Raw genomic sequence first — 20,136 nt, 5'->3', positions numbered from 1 at the left:
CAGCAAGAAAGGTCAGCCGGGAAATGTTTCTGTGAGATGCACGAAGGACTGGACAGGCAACGGCGAGCTCCGACCCCAAACGAGCTAGCTCTAGCAGCAAACATCTAGGTTTCGCATGTGACGCGCGGGTGGACGGGCCGGACGATCAGCCTTGCCGATCTCCACGATCTGCTCCACTCCATCTCTTGCCTTGTGCATACTGACATACATACTTAGCATCACACGACATCCATGACGTCCTCCCTCGCCTTCCGCCCGTGGGACGTGGCCGCCTCCACCGATCCTCCCCCGCTCAAAGATACGCTCGCGCGAGTGGCGGCGGAGCGGGGACATTTCCGCGACATCACCGAAGCCGCTCTCCTCGCCGAAATCGAAGCGAATTCCTCGTCGTCGGAGAAGGATGATGATGAAGATGACAACGACGACACATCCGACACTTCGGCCGATAACGAAGCCGGTGGACAGGCGAAGACGGTGGGGGAATTGTACACGAGCAGGAATGAAATGCTCACCTACATCAATGCCGCCCAGCAGGAAATCGCCATGGCTCTCGACTTTGTGTCCCTTCTCTCCACCGTTCAATTCCCTGCGGCAGCGACGACCATCTCTCCCATGTTGAAGAATCAGGGCATTCCCATGGCGAGTCTGGGGATGGATTTCTGGCACAAAATGCCCGCGGATCCCGTACGAGAGGAGGAAGAGGCGAAATTGGCGAGGGCCGTGAGATTCTCGCAGCTGAGGGAGAGCGCGGACGATCTTCTGGCTGCCGCAGAGAGATTGGAGGGCAATGTCAGGCGGGAGCGGGTGTTTTGGGAGCAGATTTTGGGGGTTGAGGAGAGGGGATGGAGGGTCAGTCGCATTCCTCGCGCCCACGGTTTGCTGGGTGTCCACTTTGGTTTCAATGGCGCCGCGAGGGAATTTGCCGAGAGAGATTTGGCGGCGTTGGTGGCGGGAGAGGAAGATGGCGGAATTGTCTTGGAGAGAGGCGTCGGCACCAAACCAAAGGCCATGAGGGTGTTGATTAAGAAGGATGGCAGGGTGGTCGGGTCTTCAAACTTACCCAACGAGAAATTCGATGGGGAAGAAGCTGGTCTCGAGGCTAGAATTCGAGCTGCGAGAGACTCCCTCTTCGATGAGGAACTGCAACATGAAATGGTGCGAGAAGCGAGAGGTCTCCTCTCACTGGGAGTCAACATGCAGGGGAACACCCTCTCCTTCCCCGCCGACGACAACCACACCAAAACTATCGACCTCCAACTCATTTCCCTCGATGAAGACAATTCCCTCCCACCGGATTCCCTCCACGGCTCCGACGACATGGCCCAAGCTCTCCTCCTCTCCGCCCGCCTTCTCCTCTCCCACTCCCACCGCGAAACTCTCGCCCGGAGATCCCAACCTCCCCCTCCCATGTCGGAGAAAAAAGACACCGAAACCCCGGTCCTCGCTCTCCTGCGTCCTCTGTTGAGAATACTGAAGCACGTCAACGATATCTTCGTGCTAAATACATACCTCACAAACTTACAAACCGTCCTCGGACATGCAGACATAGACATCAGATCTACCCCCGCAAAATTCACCCTCCCTCTCCCCTCAACCCCGGATTCCGCAACGCTAATAACAACTCTCCTACAACCCCTCCGCACGACCGCCAATCTCACCCTCCCTGGTATCGAAACTTCGCCAATGACGTTAGATTTCCGAATCGAAACTTCCCCCACGACGCATTCCTACACCCTCATCCTCTCAACAGAAAATCAAACCTACAACCTCCTCACCCTCGAAGACCTCTTCGAAGCCGCAGATGACTTCCTCGCCGCGGAACTCATCGCTCGTCTCCACTCCGCCTCTCCCATCCAAGGCGCCGTCTGGGAATTGGATAAACGCGAAGGCATCATGATGCGTCTGGGGCCCAATGGCGAAGATGACCGGGAAATTTTCAGCTGTAGAATCTGGGGTCAGCAGGGCAAGATGGAGTTGCACAGGGAGGGCGCAGATGGCATGCATGTGGTGTGGGGTGGGGAGAGGGAGGAGCTGATGAGTTTGTGGCAGGCTTGGAGGGAGGTTGTTCCGGCGGTGGATCTCGATTCGCATGCTGCGGAAGAGGAGAGATAGAGTCATCTTCTTGGAGTGGTTGATGCGCAGGGGAGGGATTGGGGGTATGAGCGGTTGTTTTATAAGTTGCAGCGGGAGAGTTCGTTGCAGTGGGCGAGGTTGGATATACTCGAGCCGGATGATCCTCGTGCAGTGCAGATGTTTGAAAGGATGAGGCTTCTTTACCCTGACCCTTTCGATCCAAGTTAGCGGTGTATACAAGTCTGCGGACTCTAAAATGAGATGTGGTAATGAAATAACTTCTTACCAATATCGTTTCTAGTGGGATTTGTCTGTTTTGCACGCGGCGCGACCTTTTTTTTTTTTAACCCGAAATTGTTCAAGATGGAACGTGTGCTGGTATTTCTTTGATGCTTTCGATCCGCGACATTTCTTGCCTGTCTTCTGACACTTATTCGGGGGTTCCTTAAGGTAGGGTAGCGACTTTATCAAACAAACTGAACAAGAGATTTTCCTGTCCGGAAGGTAAGGTAGGTAGAAAGGGATCAAGGGGGAGAGACTTGAGCTACGTATGTATACGTTATCGAGCTGTCTTACGATCCCATGCGGACTTTGTAGATACTAGAACCATGAAGTTGCGGTATATACGACCAAGACTTCCTCCACCTTGTTCGTAAGATAGGTAGTTGTGGGTTATATACGACGCGCTCTCTTCAATCTCCCCTCCCCCCAAATCCCCAAGTATTCCTCCGTGTCAACGTCGTTCAATGAACGAGAAGTAAAGTAGGTAACACCATCTTAAACACCCTCCTCCATCATCTTCCCATCCCTCTCAACATCCCTCCCAACCATCCCCCCAACCCCGCAACACATTGCCTCGCTACCCGGCGGCATCCATTTCGATTTCCACCACTTCGCATCCGGACAAACCCCCAAACCCCAAAGCACTCCGCAACTATAAAGCACCAGCGTAAAAATAAACACAATAATCAACAAAACAGCAGAAGTATCCTCCCCACTCCACTCCTCCTCCCCCCGCGAAAACTCTCTCAAAAAATTCCAGCATCGTATCTCTTTGACATGGCCAGACGGTTCGATTCCATATTCCAGCTGTTTCTGGACATGTATTTGGGACGAATATGGGGATTGAGGTGGAGAGGAATGGAAGGGGGATTGAGAGGCCGGAGTGCATGAGGTAGTTTGGGAAGTAAGGGAGGAAGAGGGAGAGGGATGGGAGGTCGGTGTTTTTTTAATAGGGTTCGTAGTTTTGGGGGCATGTATAAGGCGAAGAGGAAGTTCAGGAGGGAGAAGATTGGGTGGCGGTTTTTTTAGATTGTGATGAGGATGTTGTTGGGGTGGTAGTTTGTTTCGCTCATTATGGTGTTTGGAGATGTTTGGTGATTGATCGTGTTGTGTTGCTGATGTTGCTGATGAGATGATGATTTTACGCACGGTGGATGGTAGGGTTGTGTGGGTTGTGAAAGAAAGGTCGTTGGATGTCAGTGGAAGATTATGCAGAAGGATTTTGCGCCCGAGAACCTGTTCACTGTATAGCTCACCATGGTTCCAAGAAAGTTAAAGGAAGGTCAGGTGGTGGTCCTGTGGGTAGCCACTTCCTTGAAGGGCTGCCGAACCTGCCAGGAGCTGAGCATATCGATCCCCARCATTCCTCGGAATGACATCTAACCTCGTTTCCAGTTATTATCTACTCTCCGTTCGACCACCATTGGCCGCCATGTTCTACAGTCCTCCGAAGCTATCAATCAGAGCTGCCGATGTGAGAAATCATCATAGAGAGCAGCACCATCATCAACTGCCAGGCCACTCCGCTTGGAAAGAGAGCTCTAGCAGCTCCATCGTCGTCGATCCCGCCGAGAGCGAGGTTTTGACATGAAAAATTCAAAACTGACGGTATTACGTCTCGACGATCGATCCTCATATCGATCGTCTTGCCATTCGTGGGTTCAGATTGATCAGTGGACATGTTCCCCTGTCACCGTTGATTTACATGTGCACGCCGAATGCCAGCCAAACAATTTAATATCTTGCTTCCGTTAGTATTGCAGGAAGATCAGAGGCGATGGTGCGGATGACTACACTTGTTCAAAGGTGTTTGATCTGGGCTGCCATGAAGGTGGCTTTTGGACAGTGACACGACGATATTATAGTAACGGTATGCTGTTGTCGACTTCATTCTGACGGCGGATGGCCAGCTTACAGTCTCCCCTGTGAGGATATCGCTGAGCGCAGGATGGAGCATGGTTGGAGTGGTCTTGGCGTAGCGAATGGTGGAAGAATGATTGACTTTGGAGGACTCAACATCTGAGTAACTAAAAGGCAGTAGATATGTCACATGCATCAGTCAGTTGAGTGACCAGCCACCGTCTTTTAGATCCAGCTGGACGGGTTTTGGAAACCATAAGACGCTTTACCGACCACTGGCAACGAATTCCTTGATCAGACCGTCTTCACTTCTCACCTAGGACGGAGAAGCATATGATGGAAAGCTCTGTCTGGACATCAATGCATTGCGACGCAGATCTTACGGCCGCTGATAGACCGGCTGAAGCGACTTCACGTTTATTGGTAAATTATAAACTGCCTCCTTGAGCGATCAGACGGGGCTATCAATTTCCTCTCCTGGAAAGCATGTACATCGGGAAGATACGAGAGAGACTTCATTCATTGAAATCCCGGAGACCTCAACATTGCAACAGGCAAAGAACCTCACTCACCTCATCAACGAATCCCTCATCTGCTCGCTTCACTCTCGAATCGCACCACATGGGAACCTTTCCAAACTACCTTCCCTCTTCCCTAAACCTTCCCCTCCCTGAAAATCATCGTCCCTCCCCCAGCGTCCGTCCCCCATTCGCCACAACGAAAGCGAACATAGCTTCCACGCCCTCCCTCTGATGAATCTCCAAAGCCTGCAAATGCACTCTTGAAAATTTCAGATTTCTTTCAGCAGCTACCTTCTCAAGCTGGAATTCTTCGCCGTGCATGCCGATCTTACGCAATTCTGTGATTGAGGAATTGATGTGGCGGAGTTGAGTTTCGAGGGATTGGATGTTGGATTGGAGGGTGAGGATTTCGTGGGGGATGTTGAGGGGAAGGGAGGAGGGGTGGTTTTGGGTGGTCATTTTCGTTGAGGGGAGTTTGGGGGTTGTGGTGGTGGGTTGGTTGTTGATGGTTGGTTGTTGATGGTTGATGTTGATGGTTGATGTTTCGGAGCTTTTGTCAGAGAGAACGACTGATGAGATGAAATGGATGAGGTGGATTGGGAAGAACTTCAGTATACATATCGGTGACAGTGGTCGCGTGATTAAGCTGAGTGCAAGGGGCTATGATTGTTTGGTCAGGCGACCAATTTTTCAGCAGCGAGATGAGTTTGCTTCTTGAGGCTGTTGGGTATCTTGCCACATGTCTCGTTTCAAATGCCACCCTAGCCTTACAATTATTCCATGTTGCTCATGAAAGCACGAGATGCGGTCTTATGAAGCCTCACTTCAGGCTTCCTCCGTCTCTCAGCTGTGCCCGACAACGACAGAGCCTCTTCTACCTCGTGTACTTCGCTTGACACTGCGCTTGAAATCCGGACTAGATTTAAAAGTCAGCTAACTCCTCACAACCAGGCTTCCACCATCAGCCGAAGACTCACGTATTATCATAAGTATAAGGTCCAAAATCCGGCGTCCCGCCCAGCGTCCCAAAGATATTCCCTATACGAAACGTTATAAACCTCTCACTCATCTCAACCAATCCAATCAGTAGTACTCACCAATATAATTCGTAGCTTTGATCCCTTTAGCAAAAGTCTCATTCCACCCCCCAAGGATCTCCCCAATAATCTCCCTCCCAGCCAAATAAATATTTTCCACAGCGGGTTTAAAAGCCCCCTGATCCACATACAGCAAATTCGTAGTGGCCGCTTGTCCCATCGGAGGTCGATCGAAATCAGAAGCAGTCCTCATAATCATAATCCTCGAGAAATCCACCAGCTTATCAACTGCAGCTCGAAGGAAAGCTTCTAGAGAAGCATTATCTTCTTGTGCAGTAGTACAATAGTTTCCCGTCCCATTCGTGATAAGTCTCGTGAAATTCCCGAAAGCTTCCGAGAGGAGGTCGCCGCTGTAATAGACATCCGAAGTCGCGACATCACATTCCACGACTTTAGGAGGAGCAGCACCAGGAGCGTAGGCTGGGGAAGAGGCATATTGCGATCTGTAAGCTATAGCCGTATCGCTATCATTAAGCGTAGCTCTCCTCGCGAATTTCGCGGCAAGATGTTGAAGATCTTGATTCAATTCATAGACTTCTGTTCCGTAGATTGAAGTTGGATACTCATCGGGAGCTTTTGCTCCCAAGGGAATGTAGCCTGTGGTGTAGTTGGATGGGATATCCCGCATGTCGAATTCTCGTTGCAGAGCTACTTGTACGGCATATCGGGCGAATGTCACGGAGCAGATTGTGGCTACTTTGGGGTTGACACCGCCGATTCCGGCGATCATGAAGTAGGTTGTTGTGAGATCGAAGTGAGGGGATCGGACTAGGGAGGAGATTGTTGTTGCCGCGTTGATTTCGCTCTCGCCGGTTGTGAGTTGGCAGATCTCTCCGTTGGATGTGCAATGGGCTTCTGGGAAGAGAGGGCTGAAGCCGGGGACTGTGATGTTGTTTGCTAGGAGGTCGAACTCTGGAATGCCATACCAGATTTCTGCTTCGGGGTCGCTGGATTGGGGAATTCAGTATGTAGCTGATGGCTGAGTCTGCGTTTTGGACTCACAACATCGATATGATAAAGACCTTTGGCTTGATTGTATCCCCATAGCTGGCCACAGCACCGGATAGTAGCCCGCCAAGCGTCAAGGCTCTCGATATGGATGTCCACATATCGCAGAATTGAGTCAGGAGAAAGGATCGAAGGATCAAACCAAGTACGGTCATGTTTTAGAGTATCAACTCCGTTGTTGTTGACATTTGAGTCGGGCCTTTTTTTTCCAGTCGTTGCCGCCAATGGGTTAGAAGTGTTGATAAGCAATCGTAGCGTCGGCTTGTCTTATCGCCAAGCGGTCGATGCCGAAACAAAGTTTGACGTAATGAAAGTTTAGGCACGAGGGAAGTGAATGATTCTGGTCTTGTTGCATGTGATCGTCGCAGCATTATCGCCATTTAGTGCTCATGCTGTAGTATAACTTGCAATCCGTGGACTGAACATATGTGAGTCTTTCACTTACACCGAGATGAATACAGGGAACCCCTGTCCCTTGAATGAAACCCCGTCAATTGCTGAATCAATTGTGAGCGCGCTACCGATCTAGGGAATAGCGACTGTAGCTCCGACTGTAGTATAGCCTGCTACAGGGGATTGACGCTAGATCTGTCTTGGTATACGCCGTCTCAATTTGAAGTCGTGGAGTTGATTGACTTGAATATTAGCAAAGTCGTAGGGGACAATCTTGCGAAGATGGGTTATACCGATAGCCTACGGACCTCTCCGGCATAAAGCGCGCGTATCATCTTGAGCATTGATGACGTCCTGTTCAAGATGGTCGAGCCAGCAGTCGATTCAGAGAGCAGTCGTAGAACAACTAGCCGACGGAAGGAATGAGCTTGGGGCCGAGTTCGATGAATGTCTTGCCTATAGCATGTAGCAGGCCAATAAACGCCGAGAAGCGTACGAAGGCTTTGTAGCTCAACCTGCTTGCATCTTCGAGCAGCAGGAGCCTCTTGTCTTGCACGTGGCCATAGATTCGTTACAGTGGTCTCAAGCTCACTTACTTGGAATGATGCCAGATCTGTGAACATGATGGGTCCGCTCGAGGACGTATAAAATCTCGCGGCAGACCTCTTCGATCAGAGGCGTGGTCATAGGCACGGCGACGACATCACATAGAACTCATCGCTTGTCAGTTCCGCGGGATCCAGTCTGCTACACTTCGGAAACCTGGCTCCCAGGGCTATGCGAAGCTAGATCAAAGCCAATGCGAAGGATCGAAGGAAGCGTCGGGCCTCCACTTCCTCGCTTATATATACACAGCCCAGTCCATTCTGGGGTGCATGAACTTTGACTCACGGGATCTATGGCCTTAGACCTCAGGTTCGATGTAGATCGATAGAAAAAGGCCGTGAAATGAGGCTGGGATTGGTCGCTTAGCCTGGCTGGAGGTGCAGGTATATGAAGTTTCCAGCGCCTAGCGCCCCCAATGCCAGGCTGTTATGATCCCCAGTAACGGAGTTATGTAGTTATGAGTCCATTGAACAGGCCTGAGAAGTCTCAAAGCTCGCCAATCCATTCCTTTCATCTAGATGCCGTATCTTCATATCTATCAAATCATTGAAGGTATATCATATCGTCCAGGTCATAAATCTTCGTCCGTCCATGAATGCAATCGCTGTATAGTCATATTCGTTCAATCATGAATGTAAACGCTACGCTCAATCGTTCTTTGTTTCAGTCATCTCGTTCAAGCCAATCCGCGCTGCCGAAGAAAGGAGGAAGGATTTCGGGTAGGAGGCCAAGGTATAGTGGAGTTCCTCCCAAGGTTCGCAGGCATCGGATCCACTGCAGTTGGCTCATCCTCTTTCGGACCAGGAGACAACTTCGTCCATAGTCTTTTGCAAATACTCGCGTTTGCTTCGCCTCGATTGAGGTCCACCACGATCAAAGCTGTCAAAGTGATTGGGAATCCCAACACGAAGAATAGCCAGACGGTCTTTGTTGCGTTGAAAAAGTCTGGTGACATGCTGAGGAAGCTGGAAGTGAAGTTTAGTGGGATGAAGATTGTGGCGAGGAATGTAAGACGAGCCAGTTCCTTGTTCTGTTGCAAAGCATTCTTGTTCTGGTCAATGGCGCGTCGACTTTCTTCGATATTGATCGCATTGGTCGCAGTCGTTTGAATGCTCATGATTCGCGCATGACAGTCAGTCATGTGCTGTTTGACAATCTTGAAGTCAGGCCATAGAGACAACATTGAGGAGCTAGTTTCCGGACAGACTGGACTGGGAATCTGCATCGCAGAGTCGAAGGGGGTCTGCGGAATGTGTGGGAACAGCCGTGCGATAGCGTCGTTGACCATCGCTTGGTAGTATCCGATGTTGCGTCGCCATGGTGCCAGTTTCTTCATGAGATCGTCCATCTGTTTCGGTTCCGCTCCCCAATGTGGCTTTTCCATTTCCCATTCGATGAGGCCAAGACGAGCAGTCATGTATTTTGCGACTGTCAGCCATTCGGCAATGACGAGCTTTAGCACAGGCATTGCAATCCATTTGGGATCAGCATGTATAGATTCAAGATCGGTTGGTGTCAATTTGCGGGTCCAGTGTACCACCTCATCGAACAATGATGAGCCGTGTTCGAGTCCATCGGATACACTCGGGTCGTCCTTGACAGCCTGCATCGAGGGCGTATCTTGAAATGGTCGGTTACCACGCCATAGAGGATGACCGGTCTTGACGGTAGGATCGACAAGCAGGATTGCTGTGAGTTCATGGTCAGGCCTGACATGATTTGGAAATTCTCAACGAAACTCACCTGTTACCGGCTCTCCCGCTGACCTAGGCTTGATCCAAACAGAGGTCTTTGCCCTGATGAGTGTAACACTCGCACCAGCCCGGTCCAGCAGTCCATTCTGTAATTTGAGGCGGCTGCGGTCACTGTCAAGTCGGCGAAGAACATTAAACATGCCGCTCTCACGTTCAGCCTTCTTAAAGCTGTCCTCGTCCTCAAAGTATCGTGGCCGCAGGTACTGGAGCGTAAAGTGAGATCGATTTCTCGCATCGATATCGAGATTTGGGAGTTCTACCCATCGATCCCTCGTGTTGTGAAAGAGATAGTCGTTGATGTGGGAGAGGAAGAACAACGGGTCAACATCGTAGAACTCTCCCAGCATCTCAACCACATCGCGCGACAGGTCTTCGACAATCAGGAGTCTGGTGTGAATGTGCTCGCTGCTCTGTGGCGATTGCTGAAGGGCGTTCTTGAGTTTCTTGGAGTCGTCGAAGACTTTGTGATCCGGTGGTGCGCCATTCGTGAAATCAACCCTACAAACCTTTGTTCGCATTGCACGCTCCTCGCGACTTTGGAGGCCGGGACCTTTGCGAAGGAACTTCCACTTGGGGGGCGCTGCTGTCACCTCCATCCAGTGTGCGAGATACTCCAGGTGATGCCATGTCTTCCACTGCGACAGCTTCTTGATGTGTCTAAGATACGGCCCGGCGCTAGAATCATAGTCAGACCGGTGAGACGTTCGAGTGGCATATGAGTGACTAACTTCTCCACCGCCCATTCAGCGGCCCATCTCGCAGTGACTTTCTCGTACGCATCTCCGATATAGTACGCTTCGCCACCCTCATCGGTGTGAGGCTGGATTGCATCTTGGTACTCTATCACCTTTGCCTTGAGGTCATCCTTGAAGTTTCTGAACTCTTCCTCGAAGACTTCGCCCTTGAGGGATTCGGGGCATTCCAAAGGATTCGAAGCTAAGACCGGTAGTATCGTATTGGCAGATTTGATCCCGTGGAATGGCAGGGTATGCCCGTTCCGTGGAGTCGCGAGCTCGTGTTCATCGTCCAATGTTTTGACTTTGGGGCCGCACCAGGAAGAGACAGCATTGCCCATGGTTTGTTTTACAGCCGTGCTCGTGTGATGTAGCTTAGTCCCGTTCCCATTCAACCTGTGAGCAAAGACACTAGGCCAGACAATATCGCAGGCTGGCGGCGTGTGGTCTGATATATTGTACCTCTCACCATAGACTGGTTTTCACCGGTCCCCATTTGGTTGCCCTTCTGCAGAAGCGGGCGGCCTCCGCATTGTTAGAAATCGCGCCTTAGCGTGTAGTGTGCTTCATCTATTCGTTCGCTTGGACAGACGCACATGGGCTGTGCGTTAGTTTGCTGCTGAGGCTGGCAGGCGGGGCGGTGCACGCAGGCAATCGGCCAGCACAATCAGCAGACTGGGCTGAGCACATGCGCAGCACTCCCCTTCCAAGGCATGATAACTATGATCAATACCACGATGAATGATGGTGAAAGAAAGCTCAAACGACCAGGACACAAACACAACGAGAGTGGCAAAGGCGGGGCTCAAAAAGAAGAAAGCCGGATTCCGATCTCGTTCGCCCATGCAGTTGTTTCGTAGCCTCCGCTCCTCCACCGCCCCTGAAGACACTACCATCAGCATCAAAATGTCACAAAACTCGGGGATTCGCGATTCAATGGCTGCGGCACATCCTCAGCTAGTCAATGGAACCGTCAAAATGTCCGCTGATGAGCTCTCACGCTACACAAAGGATAATCTTCATTCTTGGGACGCCATGGCCGAACACTGGGAGATATTTCAATCACCAGCCGATGCGAATGGCAAAACCGAAGATGGGAATGACATGTTCACGCAGTGCTTACTCCCTGTTGTTGACGAGCTAGTCGAATGGGAAGCTGGGCAGACAGTGCTAGATCTCGGTGCCGGCAGCGGCATCATTGCTCGCAGATTCGCCAGTCAAGGCGCACATGTCATCGGACTGGACTACTCAGAACCCATGCTCCAGAAAGGTCGTGAGCGAAGTAAAGTGGAGAAGTTGAAGGGCAGTGTGACGTACGATTTCATTGACTTGATGGATTACGACCTCATGGCACAGTACATGAAAGACCGCAAGTATGTGGAACGTCATTCCGCTCCTGTTCAACTGCTGACGCGTCGAATCGTAGCAACGAGAAGTTCGACATAATAACAATCAGCACAACGTTGAAGTCCTTGCCAGATCTAGAACCGATCGCAAGAGCACTTCCTTTGATGCTTGCACCAGGCGGACGGTAGGTCCATTGATTAATAATGCAGCAGTCAGATTCCAGCTGACTCGTGTAGGGTCGTTATAGTCGATCTGCATCCTGTCTTCTCAAAGCCAGCAGGCCATCGTGGTATGGAGATATACGAAAACCCGGCCACCGGTAAGCAGCAGCTGGATACGTACATCAAAGTGCCAAAGTATCTCAACATACCTCCTACCCTCAGCGAGGCTGTCCGTGGACAGCCCGAACCTCTGGTAAGCTGTTTCTGATCGCTCAGCGAGTAACTCGGCCTTATAGCTGACTCTTCTTAGTGGGTATTTCACCGTCCATTCCACTCATTGTTAGCCCCATTCTTCAACAACAAGCTTGTGCTGGATGCCATGCGAGAGCCAGCTTTCAAAGGAGATCCAGTCCCATCCCAGGCACAATCCTATCACAACTTCCAGCAAACACCGATGTTGTTAGCCTTTCGACTACGGCACATGGCATGACACACTTTGACTCTGTTGGACGCGTGACGGCCCGCGTGTGGGCCTTAGAGTGCGTGGCATGCAGATTGCAGTCTTTTATGACACTGCCTCGGCCATGCCAATACCACAAGATGGCTGGCGGATTGCTTTGGCCTACGACGGGAGGAAACAAGAGACCAAAGCAACGTGCCGGCTACGATGCAGCATTGTCTTCGTCGATCTGGTGTGTTGCTGCGCGGGATGAGACGTGCCTATCTGCTCGGCTGCTTTATCAGAATCCGGCGAGTCGAGATACACTCGAGGCACGAGATCCACCATTGACGATTCGCTGTGTAGAGTCGGCAATGAGGCCTGAGTCCGGAAGACTTCAGTGTGGCAGTGGTTGATATCATACAATGCTGCGGAGATAAGCCTTTTCAAGCGAAGTTCACGCTGCAGAGCGTCTCGCGATTCATCTTCAGAGTTGTGGCTGTATTGTGAAAAGTGCTGTGCTGTGATCAACTATGCTGATAGTTGTGAGGTGCCTCGAAGTAGCCTGGTATTTCAATCCTGTTGATATCCCTTGAGCTCGTCTGCATTCCAGCTCAGAAACTTGCCGCTCAACTCCTTTGGTGCCGAGAGAACCAATCTGGCCATCACATTTCCCGGCTGCTCTGGTTTCAACAGCCCGCCCGTCTTCTTGAGTTCAGCGAACCTCGCCCGATCGCCGGGGTACATTGCAGTATGGTGTTTCTCTCGAATATCTTTCTGCATCTCTGTATCCACCACGCCAGGTCTGATTGCCATGCTGATCACATCCTCCTCTTCATTCGCAATTGTCGCCGCCAGATGATTCATTGCAGCTTTGGCGGAGCCATACGCGCCCCAAGTTGGGTAGGAATTGCTCGCCGCGCCGCTGGAAGTGAAGAGAATTGTCCCGCGAGTTTTTCGTAGGGCAGGGAGTGCAGCTTGTGCGAGGGAGACGGCGGAGAAGAAGTTCTTATCGAATGCGGACCGCCATTCTTCAGGTGTACTGTCGGCAAGCTTTTTGACGGGGTCCAACACCCCGTGGTTCACAATCACACCATCTAATCGCTTCCAAGTCCTGACTGCCAAGTCGACGGCCTTTCTGCTCAAGCTGAAGTCGCTCAGGTCGCCGGCCAGAAATTCCACTTGGTTGGGGTATTGGGTTTTGAGGTCGTTTAGAGGTGCTTCGCTTCGTGCTACGAGAACCAGGTTGTGGGACTTCTTTAGGAGATAATGTGCTGTTGCGAGGCCAATGCCGCGAGACGCGCCGGTGAGGAGGATTACTTTGGACATGACGGAGCAATGTTGTGTGGAAAGACGATGAAGAGATGAAGAGGGATGAGCAATTGGAATTCTGGGATCCCACCTTCGGCTTCGACCTCGAGGATCAACAAGATCAACAAGATCACCGACCTGAGGTTATTGCGATATTGCTTGTACGAGCACTTATGTGTATACAACGTCTCAATAAGAAGAGCGTAAGTCTGAGCTCCTCCTCCTCTCTCTATCCATTTTTATATCTCCTACAGTCTACAGTAAAGCAAGATGGCTCAATCGCCACAAATCATGCCCGCCACCATTATCAAAGGCCACCAACAACATACTGTAATCATCGGTCCCGGCATCATAGGCTGTGCTACAGCACACTACCTGCCTCGTGAGCAGAGCCTAGATGCCGACAATAGCATCCACTCGGTCGAAGCAGACTGGACAAAACGTGAGCCTCCAGCTTCATTGGTGAAGGGTTGTCTGCGAAGGCTGCTCCACGCACAATGCTGGTTTACCAGCGATCACAAACACTGTGTCTGTGAAAGAGGATGATCACGCGACTTGGGCAAACTTTCCCGGCTGAATGCTAACTCTACGCCGCTTCTACACCGTATGAGTACGAGCCTTGTCGAAGGACTCAAAGACAGCCATAAATGCAGCCAAACGACTCATACTGGTCAGGCCCCAGGCTGGTTGGCGAATGGCGGTAGTCATGTGGAACAGGCCTCGGATGCAGCATTGCAAGATGTCAAGAACAGGGATGGAGATGGCGTGCCGGCGTGGTTGAACAGACCCCTTAGGGATCAGGACGAGATCCTTGGTGAGGTGGATAGTCGTACAAGTCGATCCATTGCATCTATCAAAATTCCTCGCACAAAAATCATTGGAAGCTGAAGTTGTCCTGCACCAGCGAGCAAAGGCAATCGCTTTTGCTGGATCAAGCTCTGGGATCACTTCATCGTGCAATAAGAAGCATGAGACTAGAACGATCTCATGTACTCACCTCCTCGTTGCATCGGGCCTAAGACACCTCGAGTCTACTGCACATTGTTCCCTGTGGCCCTCTACAAGATCCTTATAAGTCCATACGCTGGTGACAGTCTTGTTGTCCGCGGTTCACGCTGGACGAAGGATCGCGAACAGACGGGCTGACGTGCTGTCTTTGCAACCGCGCGAAGAAGTTCCAGTCCGGAGATCTTCAGCCGCGTTGGGAATGAAGTCTGCACTGTAGGCCTGAACTGCGCCAGCATCCCATTGCCTGAGCCCGCCACAGCGGCCGCCGTTGTCGAAGGTTGTATGCAGGAGCTGAGGGCTGTTGCAGCGCGCTACTTGGGCGAGAAAGAGTATGAGGTTCAAGTCGTGAGAGAGGGTTTGTGCCTTCAATCTGTGACTTCCAAGGGTGTGCCTATATCTACCAAMCTCGCCGCTGTATAGTAGAACGCGTACGGGGACCTGACTTCTTCGTCGCTGCCGGGCATGGTCCCTGGTAATAGGCCCTTAGCCTTGCCACTGGCAAAGTAGTTGCAGAGATGTTGAACGTGGATCAAAAGACCGGCTCAGCGCTGATATCCATGGCCTGGGCATACAGTGAAGCTGGCCAGCGGCGCCATGCACATGTACACAGAGGCACGCTCTGATCGTCAAGCACATGCTCTCCAGTCGGCAATGATGTGTATACCGTCAAAATTGCCCTGCTCTTATCATCCATTCAGTGCATCCAGTCCTACGCGATGCAGCATCGCAGCGTCAGTGTCCTCTTTCTTCGCTCCCAGACTAACAGTAACTCTCATCTCCGAGAACCAAACCATTCAAATGTTCCTGGCTGCTGTTGTGGTTTACCCGCATTGTGTCCGTCAACTCGAGACCCATTCTTTGTAGTTGCTGAGCCAGCGTGTTCGTAGCTCGCCAGTCTCCGTCTTCTGCATTTGTGGGTTCAAGCGCAACGCGGCCTCGGCGGCGGGCCCAGCTGAACGTGTGGGTGTAATCGTGAAGCGGTATGGGATGGTATCGATAGGCAGTCGTACCAGCTCAAGGAGACGCTTCTTAGGTTGCTGTTGCTTTAAGCAAAGGAGCGTCTTTGGGGCGCAGCATGGCTCGTTTCTGCTGGTGAGCGGAGGACAGAGGATTGTGTGCATAACCGAGACCGCGGTCTTCCACCGGGTTGGTTTGATGTGTTGCTAAAGTGTTTTGCCGTGGTCGAAGAGCATGAGAGACAGCGCACAGAGGCTTTCCGGTCAGAGAAACAACCGTTGTGATCGATGAGGTGGATTGAAATATGAACAGACCTTGTAGCGGCGACCAATGGCCGCGCGCAGGATGACTTTCAGCTTGCAGGGGGAGAGTTCTGCAAGGATGCCTCCAGCTCAGTCAACAGACTCGTGATATGAACGATGTCTCTCGAACTACACGCGTAGACAGCATTCTTACCTGAGCATCTTGTCCACAGTAGTCCTGAGCTGGCAGCTGTTCCCTGTAAGCTGCCCGACAAGGCATCTGCTTCGCAAGGCCCTGCTCCAACAGACTTGCCTCGAGAGCCATACCGATAGACATTGGCCTCCTTCCGGACTCACACGAGCGCCCTACTATCGAGACTCTCCTTGAGAGTCTCGACTGTCCGCTGCATGCATCAAATTAGACTGCCCAACGGAGACCAGGCGCAGAGCTCAAGTTCCGCACACTTCCCCCTGATTCCCTCATCTACATCGTTCAATGCCTCGTTCAATGCCTCTGTGCATCGATCCTACCTGTAAATCTGCATGTAGTCTCCTCAAGGCAGGAGATAGTGTCCTCGCAGAGCAGGAGACGACCGTGAAGTGAATAGCCCCGTGCGAGCTTGGTCCACCGACCTCCCGCTGCCTGCCTTCCCGCTCCCTTCTCCTCGACGCCAACAAACATCCACCTTCTTCCTTCCACCTACACCACAACCACAACTGCAACCTCAACTCCCTTTTCGTGTCACTCAGTAACCATCACAAGGCGCACTGCGCGTCTGTCTCCGTCTGCCTCAAGAACCCGGCAAACCGGCACGCAGGCGGACAGCATCGAGTAAGTCTCACCGTCGTCGTCGTCGTCGTCGCCGTCGTCGTCGCAGCCGCCGTCACCATCGGCGCGCTCGACACCAGCACCTGCACTGCACTGCCCCTCCCCCCTTTACCGCTCCACTTCCTCCCACCAGTCCTCACTGCTGGCCATTCTGCTCGCTCCACCGCTGCCTCGACAAAGACACCTTGACCACCCCCTTCTCAACTCGCCAACATTGAACACCTCATACTCTCCTTACTCTCYATCAACTGACACCATCCAGAACGACCGGAGTGTCACCACGACGCTCGTCGCGTCACCTCGTTGCTGAGCCCGCGCCTCCAGCGCCAACAACTCTCAACCTGTCCCATTGACTGCCGCACACCTGCCCCTCTACACTTCTTCTCACACGCCCGTTCAATTGACAAAAGCCAACGCCATCACAAAAGTCGGCAGTGAACCTCAAGCCGGACTTCAAATTCACTTGCCTTTCCAGCCCCCTCCTTTTTTCAAAAGCTTGTTCCCCACACCAAAGCAACCAAAAGCACCGTAAGTCATCGCAGGAATGTCTTCGACACTGGCCACAGCCTCGGCCGCAGCCTTTACCGCCATCTTTGTGGCCAAATACACCAAGACTGCCGTCGGCTGTTACACGTACCTCACATTCAAGCCACGTCCAGTCAGCGATACCCCCAAGTACACATCCAAAGATGTCAGCGTGGTGATTCCAACCACGTACGGCAAGCCAAAGGAGCTCCTGGAGTGCGTTCAGGCCATCCTCAAGACCGGTCCAAGCAAGATCTTCGTCGTGTGCTCCAACACAAAAGTCAAGAAGTGCAAGGAACTTCTGAACGAAGATGATCACTTCGAGATCACTGTCCTTGGCGTCAAGGAGCACAACAAGCGCGACCAGATCTTGACCGCACTGGACTATGTCGAGTCGGACATTGTCGTCCTCGCCGACGACGATGTGTTCTGGCCAGATGCCGCATACCTCAACCTCTTGCTCGCCATCTTCGAGGATGATCAAGTTGGTGCAGGTGGCACCCGCCAGCGCGTCCGCCGTGATGAGTTCTCCGGTGTGCGTGGTCTTTGGCCGCGCATGTGGAACTTTCTCGGTATCGGCTACCTTGAGCGTCGCACCTGGAACAATGCCACCACCAATGGTAAGTCTCCTGCACTACCCCTAGTCCTGTTAACCGTWCTGACCATCTTGATAGCGATCGACGGCTCGATCTCGACCCTTTCCGGCCGCACTGCCGCATACCGCACAGTGATCCTTCAGACGGCTGACTTCCGTTTCTACTTCAAGAACGACTTCTGGCGCGGAAAGCCCCTCAACAGTGACGACGACAAGTGTCTCACGCGCTATGTGTACAGTCTCGGATGGAAGATTGCGAWCCAATTCGACCCACGCGCTGTCCTCGAAACCACGGTTGAGACCGGGTACAAATACCTGGAACAGTGCAAGCGTTGGGGCCGCGCTCACTGGCGTGGAAACTTCACCGTCATGGAAAATGAGAAGTACTGGTTTTCCCGACAGATGCTCTGGGGCATGTATGTGATCTACTTTGGATCATTCCTGACTCCAGCTGTCCTGTGGGAGGGGTTGATGTGGATTGCCCTCTACGGTGCTGTCGGCGGCACTGAGTCGGCCTCGCTGTCGTACATCCTCTTCGGCGTCTTCATCCTTGTCACCAAGGTCGTCAAGTACATCCCCCACTTCCTCCGCCACCCTACTGACACGATCTTCATTCCCATCGCCGTCTTGTTCAGCTACTTCCACGGATTCCTGAACTTGTACTGCTTGTCCACCATGACCAAGACCCACTGGGGTTCTAAGAAGCTCGGCAAGGAGGATGATATTCAGCCAAGCCACCCAAATGGCCGTGTCAAGGTCGTACTCAACTCCATTCTCGGCTTCTGTGTCGCAGGGATCGCCAAAGTCAAGAAGCCTCTCAACACGGAGGTCAATTCGCAGGTTCAGCCCAAGGTTCAGGTCGAGGACGACAACAATGACGATGGCGACGAATACGTGTTCGTGGTCAAGGTAAGCATGACGTTCCTGTCCCGTCCGCCCATGAGGCAATACTAACTCCTCTCAGCACGCCACTCCTGGCCATGGAATGCGTTTCACCGTTGAAGATGCCGATGCCGATCAACCCGACGTCGCGGTCCCCGGCTTGAACCTGAAGCATGTCGAGAAGCCTCAGTTCAACGAGTCCACTCTTCAATACGACGTTGCTGTCAAGTCTGAGCTTCCCTCTCCAACCGATGAGGAGACTGAGAATGGTGTAATGGGACCTCTCCTTCCGAAGCTGGGCGAGAAGCAGTCGGGCGACGAGGGCCGTGACGAGGGCGCCACCTCCACGAGAACCAACTCCCCACACAGCTCTGGCGATGAGTCCGTCCTCGTGCTCATCGATTCGACGTCAACCTTGGACGACGCGCCCGAGGAGATCCTGGCTAGGGACGCGGCGAACAAGGCTGCCTGCACCGGTGGCGACCCCAGACTGGAGGAGATCTACGACTCCCTCCCACCACTGGAGCGTTGCTAGAGAACTCATAGGGAGTCGTACAGCGTGGAGGCGACATCTTCGCATGGCTGCAACGTTTCCAAGATTCAACGAAGCATGATTAACGATTATGATAACATGGCTGGCAGTCCCGGCGTGGACAAGGGGGTGCATACTAGACTGGCGTGGCTTCACAGTGTCTCCCTGCTGGAGCGCAAGGGCGTCGTACCCTCACCTGTATCATAACAAAAGCATTGCTGGCATGCATAATCGCAGCACGCACAGCGCATCGGATGCACCTTTCCTCGCGGATTGGGAGCGCCCAGCCAGTGTAGCTGCTGATAACTCAAATGCATCAGAAAAACCCCGAGTCCTAGTTGTGTTTCGTTTCGTTGTTATTGTCATTGTCATTGTTGTGATGTTGAAAGAAGTTGTCGTAGACTGCGGAGAGGCCGGGAAAGGAGGTACATGTACCTTAGATGCATGGGTACGCTTCAGCCACACGCCGCGCAAGCCACGCTTYTCCTCCGCAGACTTCTTTGACGCGTTGTGCTCACCGCTACCTGCCACTTATTTTGTGCGCTTACGATACCATGGCCTTGCTTGACACCTGTCATGCGTTGAGTTTGCGAGGGAACATTCAACAATGCACAGAGCCTGATGGTTGATTGGTGGCCGGAGCGCTGTAGTTGGTCGTTGGAACACTGCTATGTAACTTATTGTWCCTCACAAATGATTCACACACCATCCACTGTGATCGCCGTGGCCGAGGTACCTTTGTATATTTGACAAGCGCGCTTTCCCACCGAAAGCTCCGGAGGTGGAACGCATTCTTGCGGCTGATCCATGGCTGTAATCGGCTTCACAGTCCAGTCCACCAGCAGCGGTGTCTATATCGGTGCCTGCACACGCAGTCGCAGACGCAACTCACACTTGGCAAGTGATTCCAGGTGACTCCAACACTAGGTACTGTGTGCCTATCTATACAAGACAAAGGTCTTGTTTGCCGGCGAAGACGG

General features: G+C 52.3%; 7 protein-coding genes; 4 read left to right on the top strand and 3 right to left on the bottom strand.

The window, feature by feature from the left end:
- Nucleotides 1–231: 231 nt before the first annotated feature.
- RCC_01892 (uncharacterized protein) lies at nt 232–2,112 on the top strand (the record flags this gene model as incomplete). Its single annotated transcript, XM_023767177.1, has 1 exon — nt 232–2,112. The coding sequence occupies one exon, from the start codon at nt 232–234 to the stop codon at nt 2,110–2,112; it is 1,881 nt and encodes a 626-aa protein (XP_023622945.1).
- A 3,467-nt stretch (nt 2,113–5,579) lies between these two features.
- Nucleotides 5,580–6,996, bottom strand: RCC_12163 (related to purine nucleoside permease; the record flags this gene model as incomplete). XM_023767176.1 has 4 exons in its annotated part: nt 5,580–5,652; nt 5,714–5,774; nt 5,834–6,780; nt 6,836–6,996. The coding sequence occupies 4 exons, from the start codon at nt 6,994–6,996 to the stop codon at nt 5,580–5,582; spliced, it is 1,242 nt and encodes a 413-aa protein (XP_023622944.1).
- A 1,520-nt stretch (nt 6,997–8,516) lies between these two features.
- RCC_01890 (uncharacterized protein) lies at nt 8,517–10,669 on the bottom strand (the record flags this gene model as incomplete). XM_023767175.1 has 3 exons in its annotated part: nt 8,517–9,529; nt 9,584–10,269; nt 10,323–10,669. The coding sequence occupies 3 exons, from the start codon at nt 10,667–10,669 to the stop codon at nt 8,517–8,519; spliced, it is 2,046 nt and encodes a 681-aa protein (XP_023622943.1).
- Nucleotides 10,670–11,234: 565 nt separating this feature from the next.
- RCC_01889 (uncharacterized protein) lies at nt 11,235–12,326 on the top strand (the record flags this gene model as incomplete). XM_023767174.1 has 4 exons in its annotated part: nt 11,235–11,701; nt 11,755–11,859; nt 11,912–12,089; nt 12,147–12,326. 4 exons carry the CDS (start codon nt 11,235–11,237, stop codon nt 12,324–12,326), a joined length of 930 nt encoding a protein of 309 aa, XP_023622942.1.
- A 522-nt stretch (nt 12,327–12,848) lies between these two features.
- Nucleotides 12,849–13,604, bottom strand: RCC_01888 (probable dehydrogenase; the record flags this gene model as incomplete). The annotated part of the gene is made up of 1 exon (XM_023767173.1): nt 12,849–13,604. One exon carries the CDS (start codon nt 13,602–13,604, stop codon nt 12,849–12,851), a length of 756 nt encoding a protein of 251 aa, XP_023622941.1.
- A 35-nt stretch (nt 13,605–13,639) lies between these two features.
- Nucleotides 13,640–13,972, top strand: RCC_01887 (uncharacterized protein; the record flags this gene model as incomplete). XM_023767172.1 has 2 exons in its annotated part: nt 13,640–13,789; nt 13,841–13,972. 2 exons carry the CDS (start codon nt 13,640–13,642, stop codon nt 13,970–13,972), a joined length of 282 nt encoding a protein of 93 aa, XP_023622940.1.
- Nucleotides 13,973–17,166: 3,194 nt separating this feature from the next.
- Nucleotides 17,167–19,159, top strand: RCC_01886 (uncharacterized protein; the record flags this gene model as incomplete). XM_023767171.1 has 3 exons in its annotated part: nt 17,167–17,767; nt 17,822–18,651; nt 18,707–19,159. The coding sequence occupies 3 exons, from the start codon at nt 17,167–17,169 to the stop codon at nt 19,157–19,159; spliced, it is 1,884 nt and encodes a 627-aa protein (XP_023622939.1).
- Nucleotides 19,160–20,136: the final 977 nt, after the last annotated feature.

Source organism: Ramularia collo-cygni, assembly GCF_900074925.1.
Source record: "Ramularia collo-cygni strain URUG2 genome assembly, contig: RCC_scaffold02, whole genome shotgun sequence".
NCBI lineage: Eukaryota > Fungi > Ascomycota > Dothideomycetes > Mycosphaerellales > Mycosphaerellaceae > Ramularia > Ramularia collo-cygni.
Note: the sequence above shows the minus strand (reverse complement) of the source record. Positions and strands in the feature narration are given on the sequence as shown.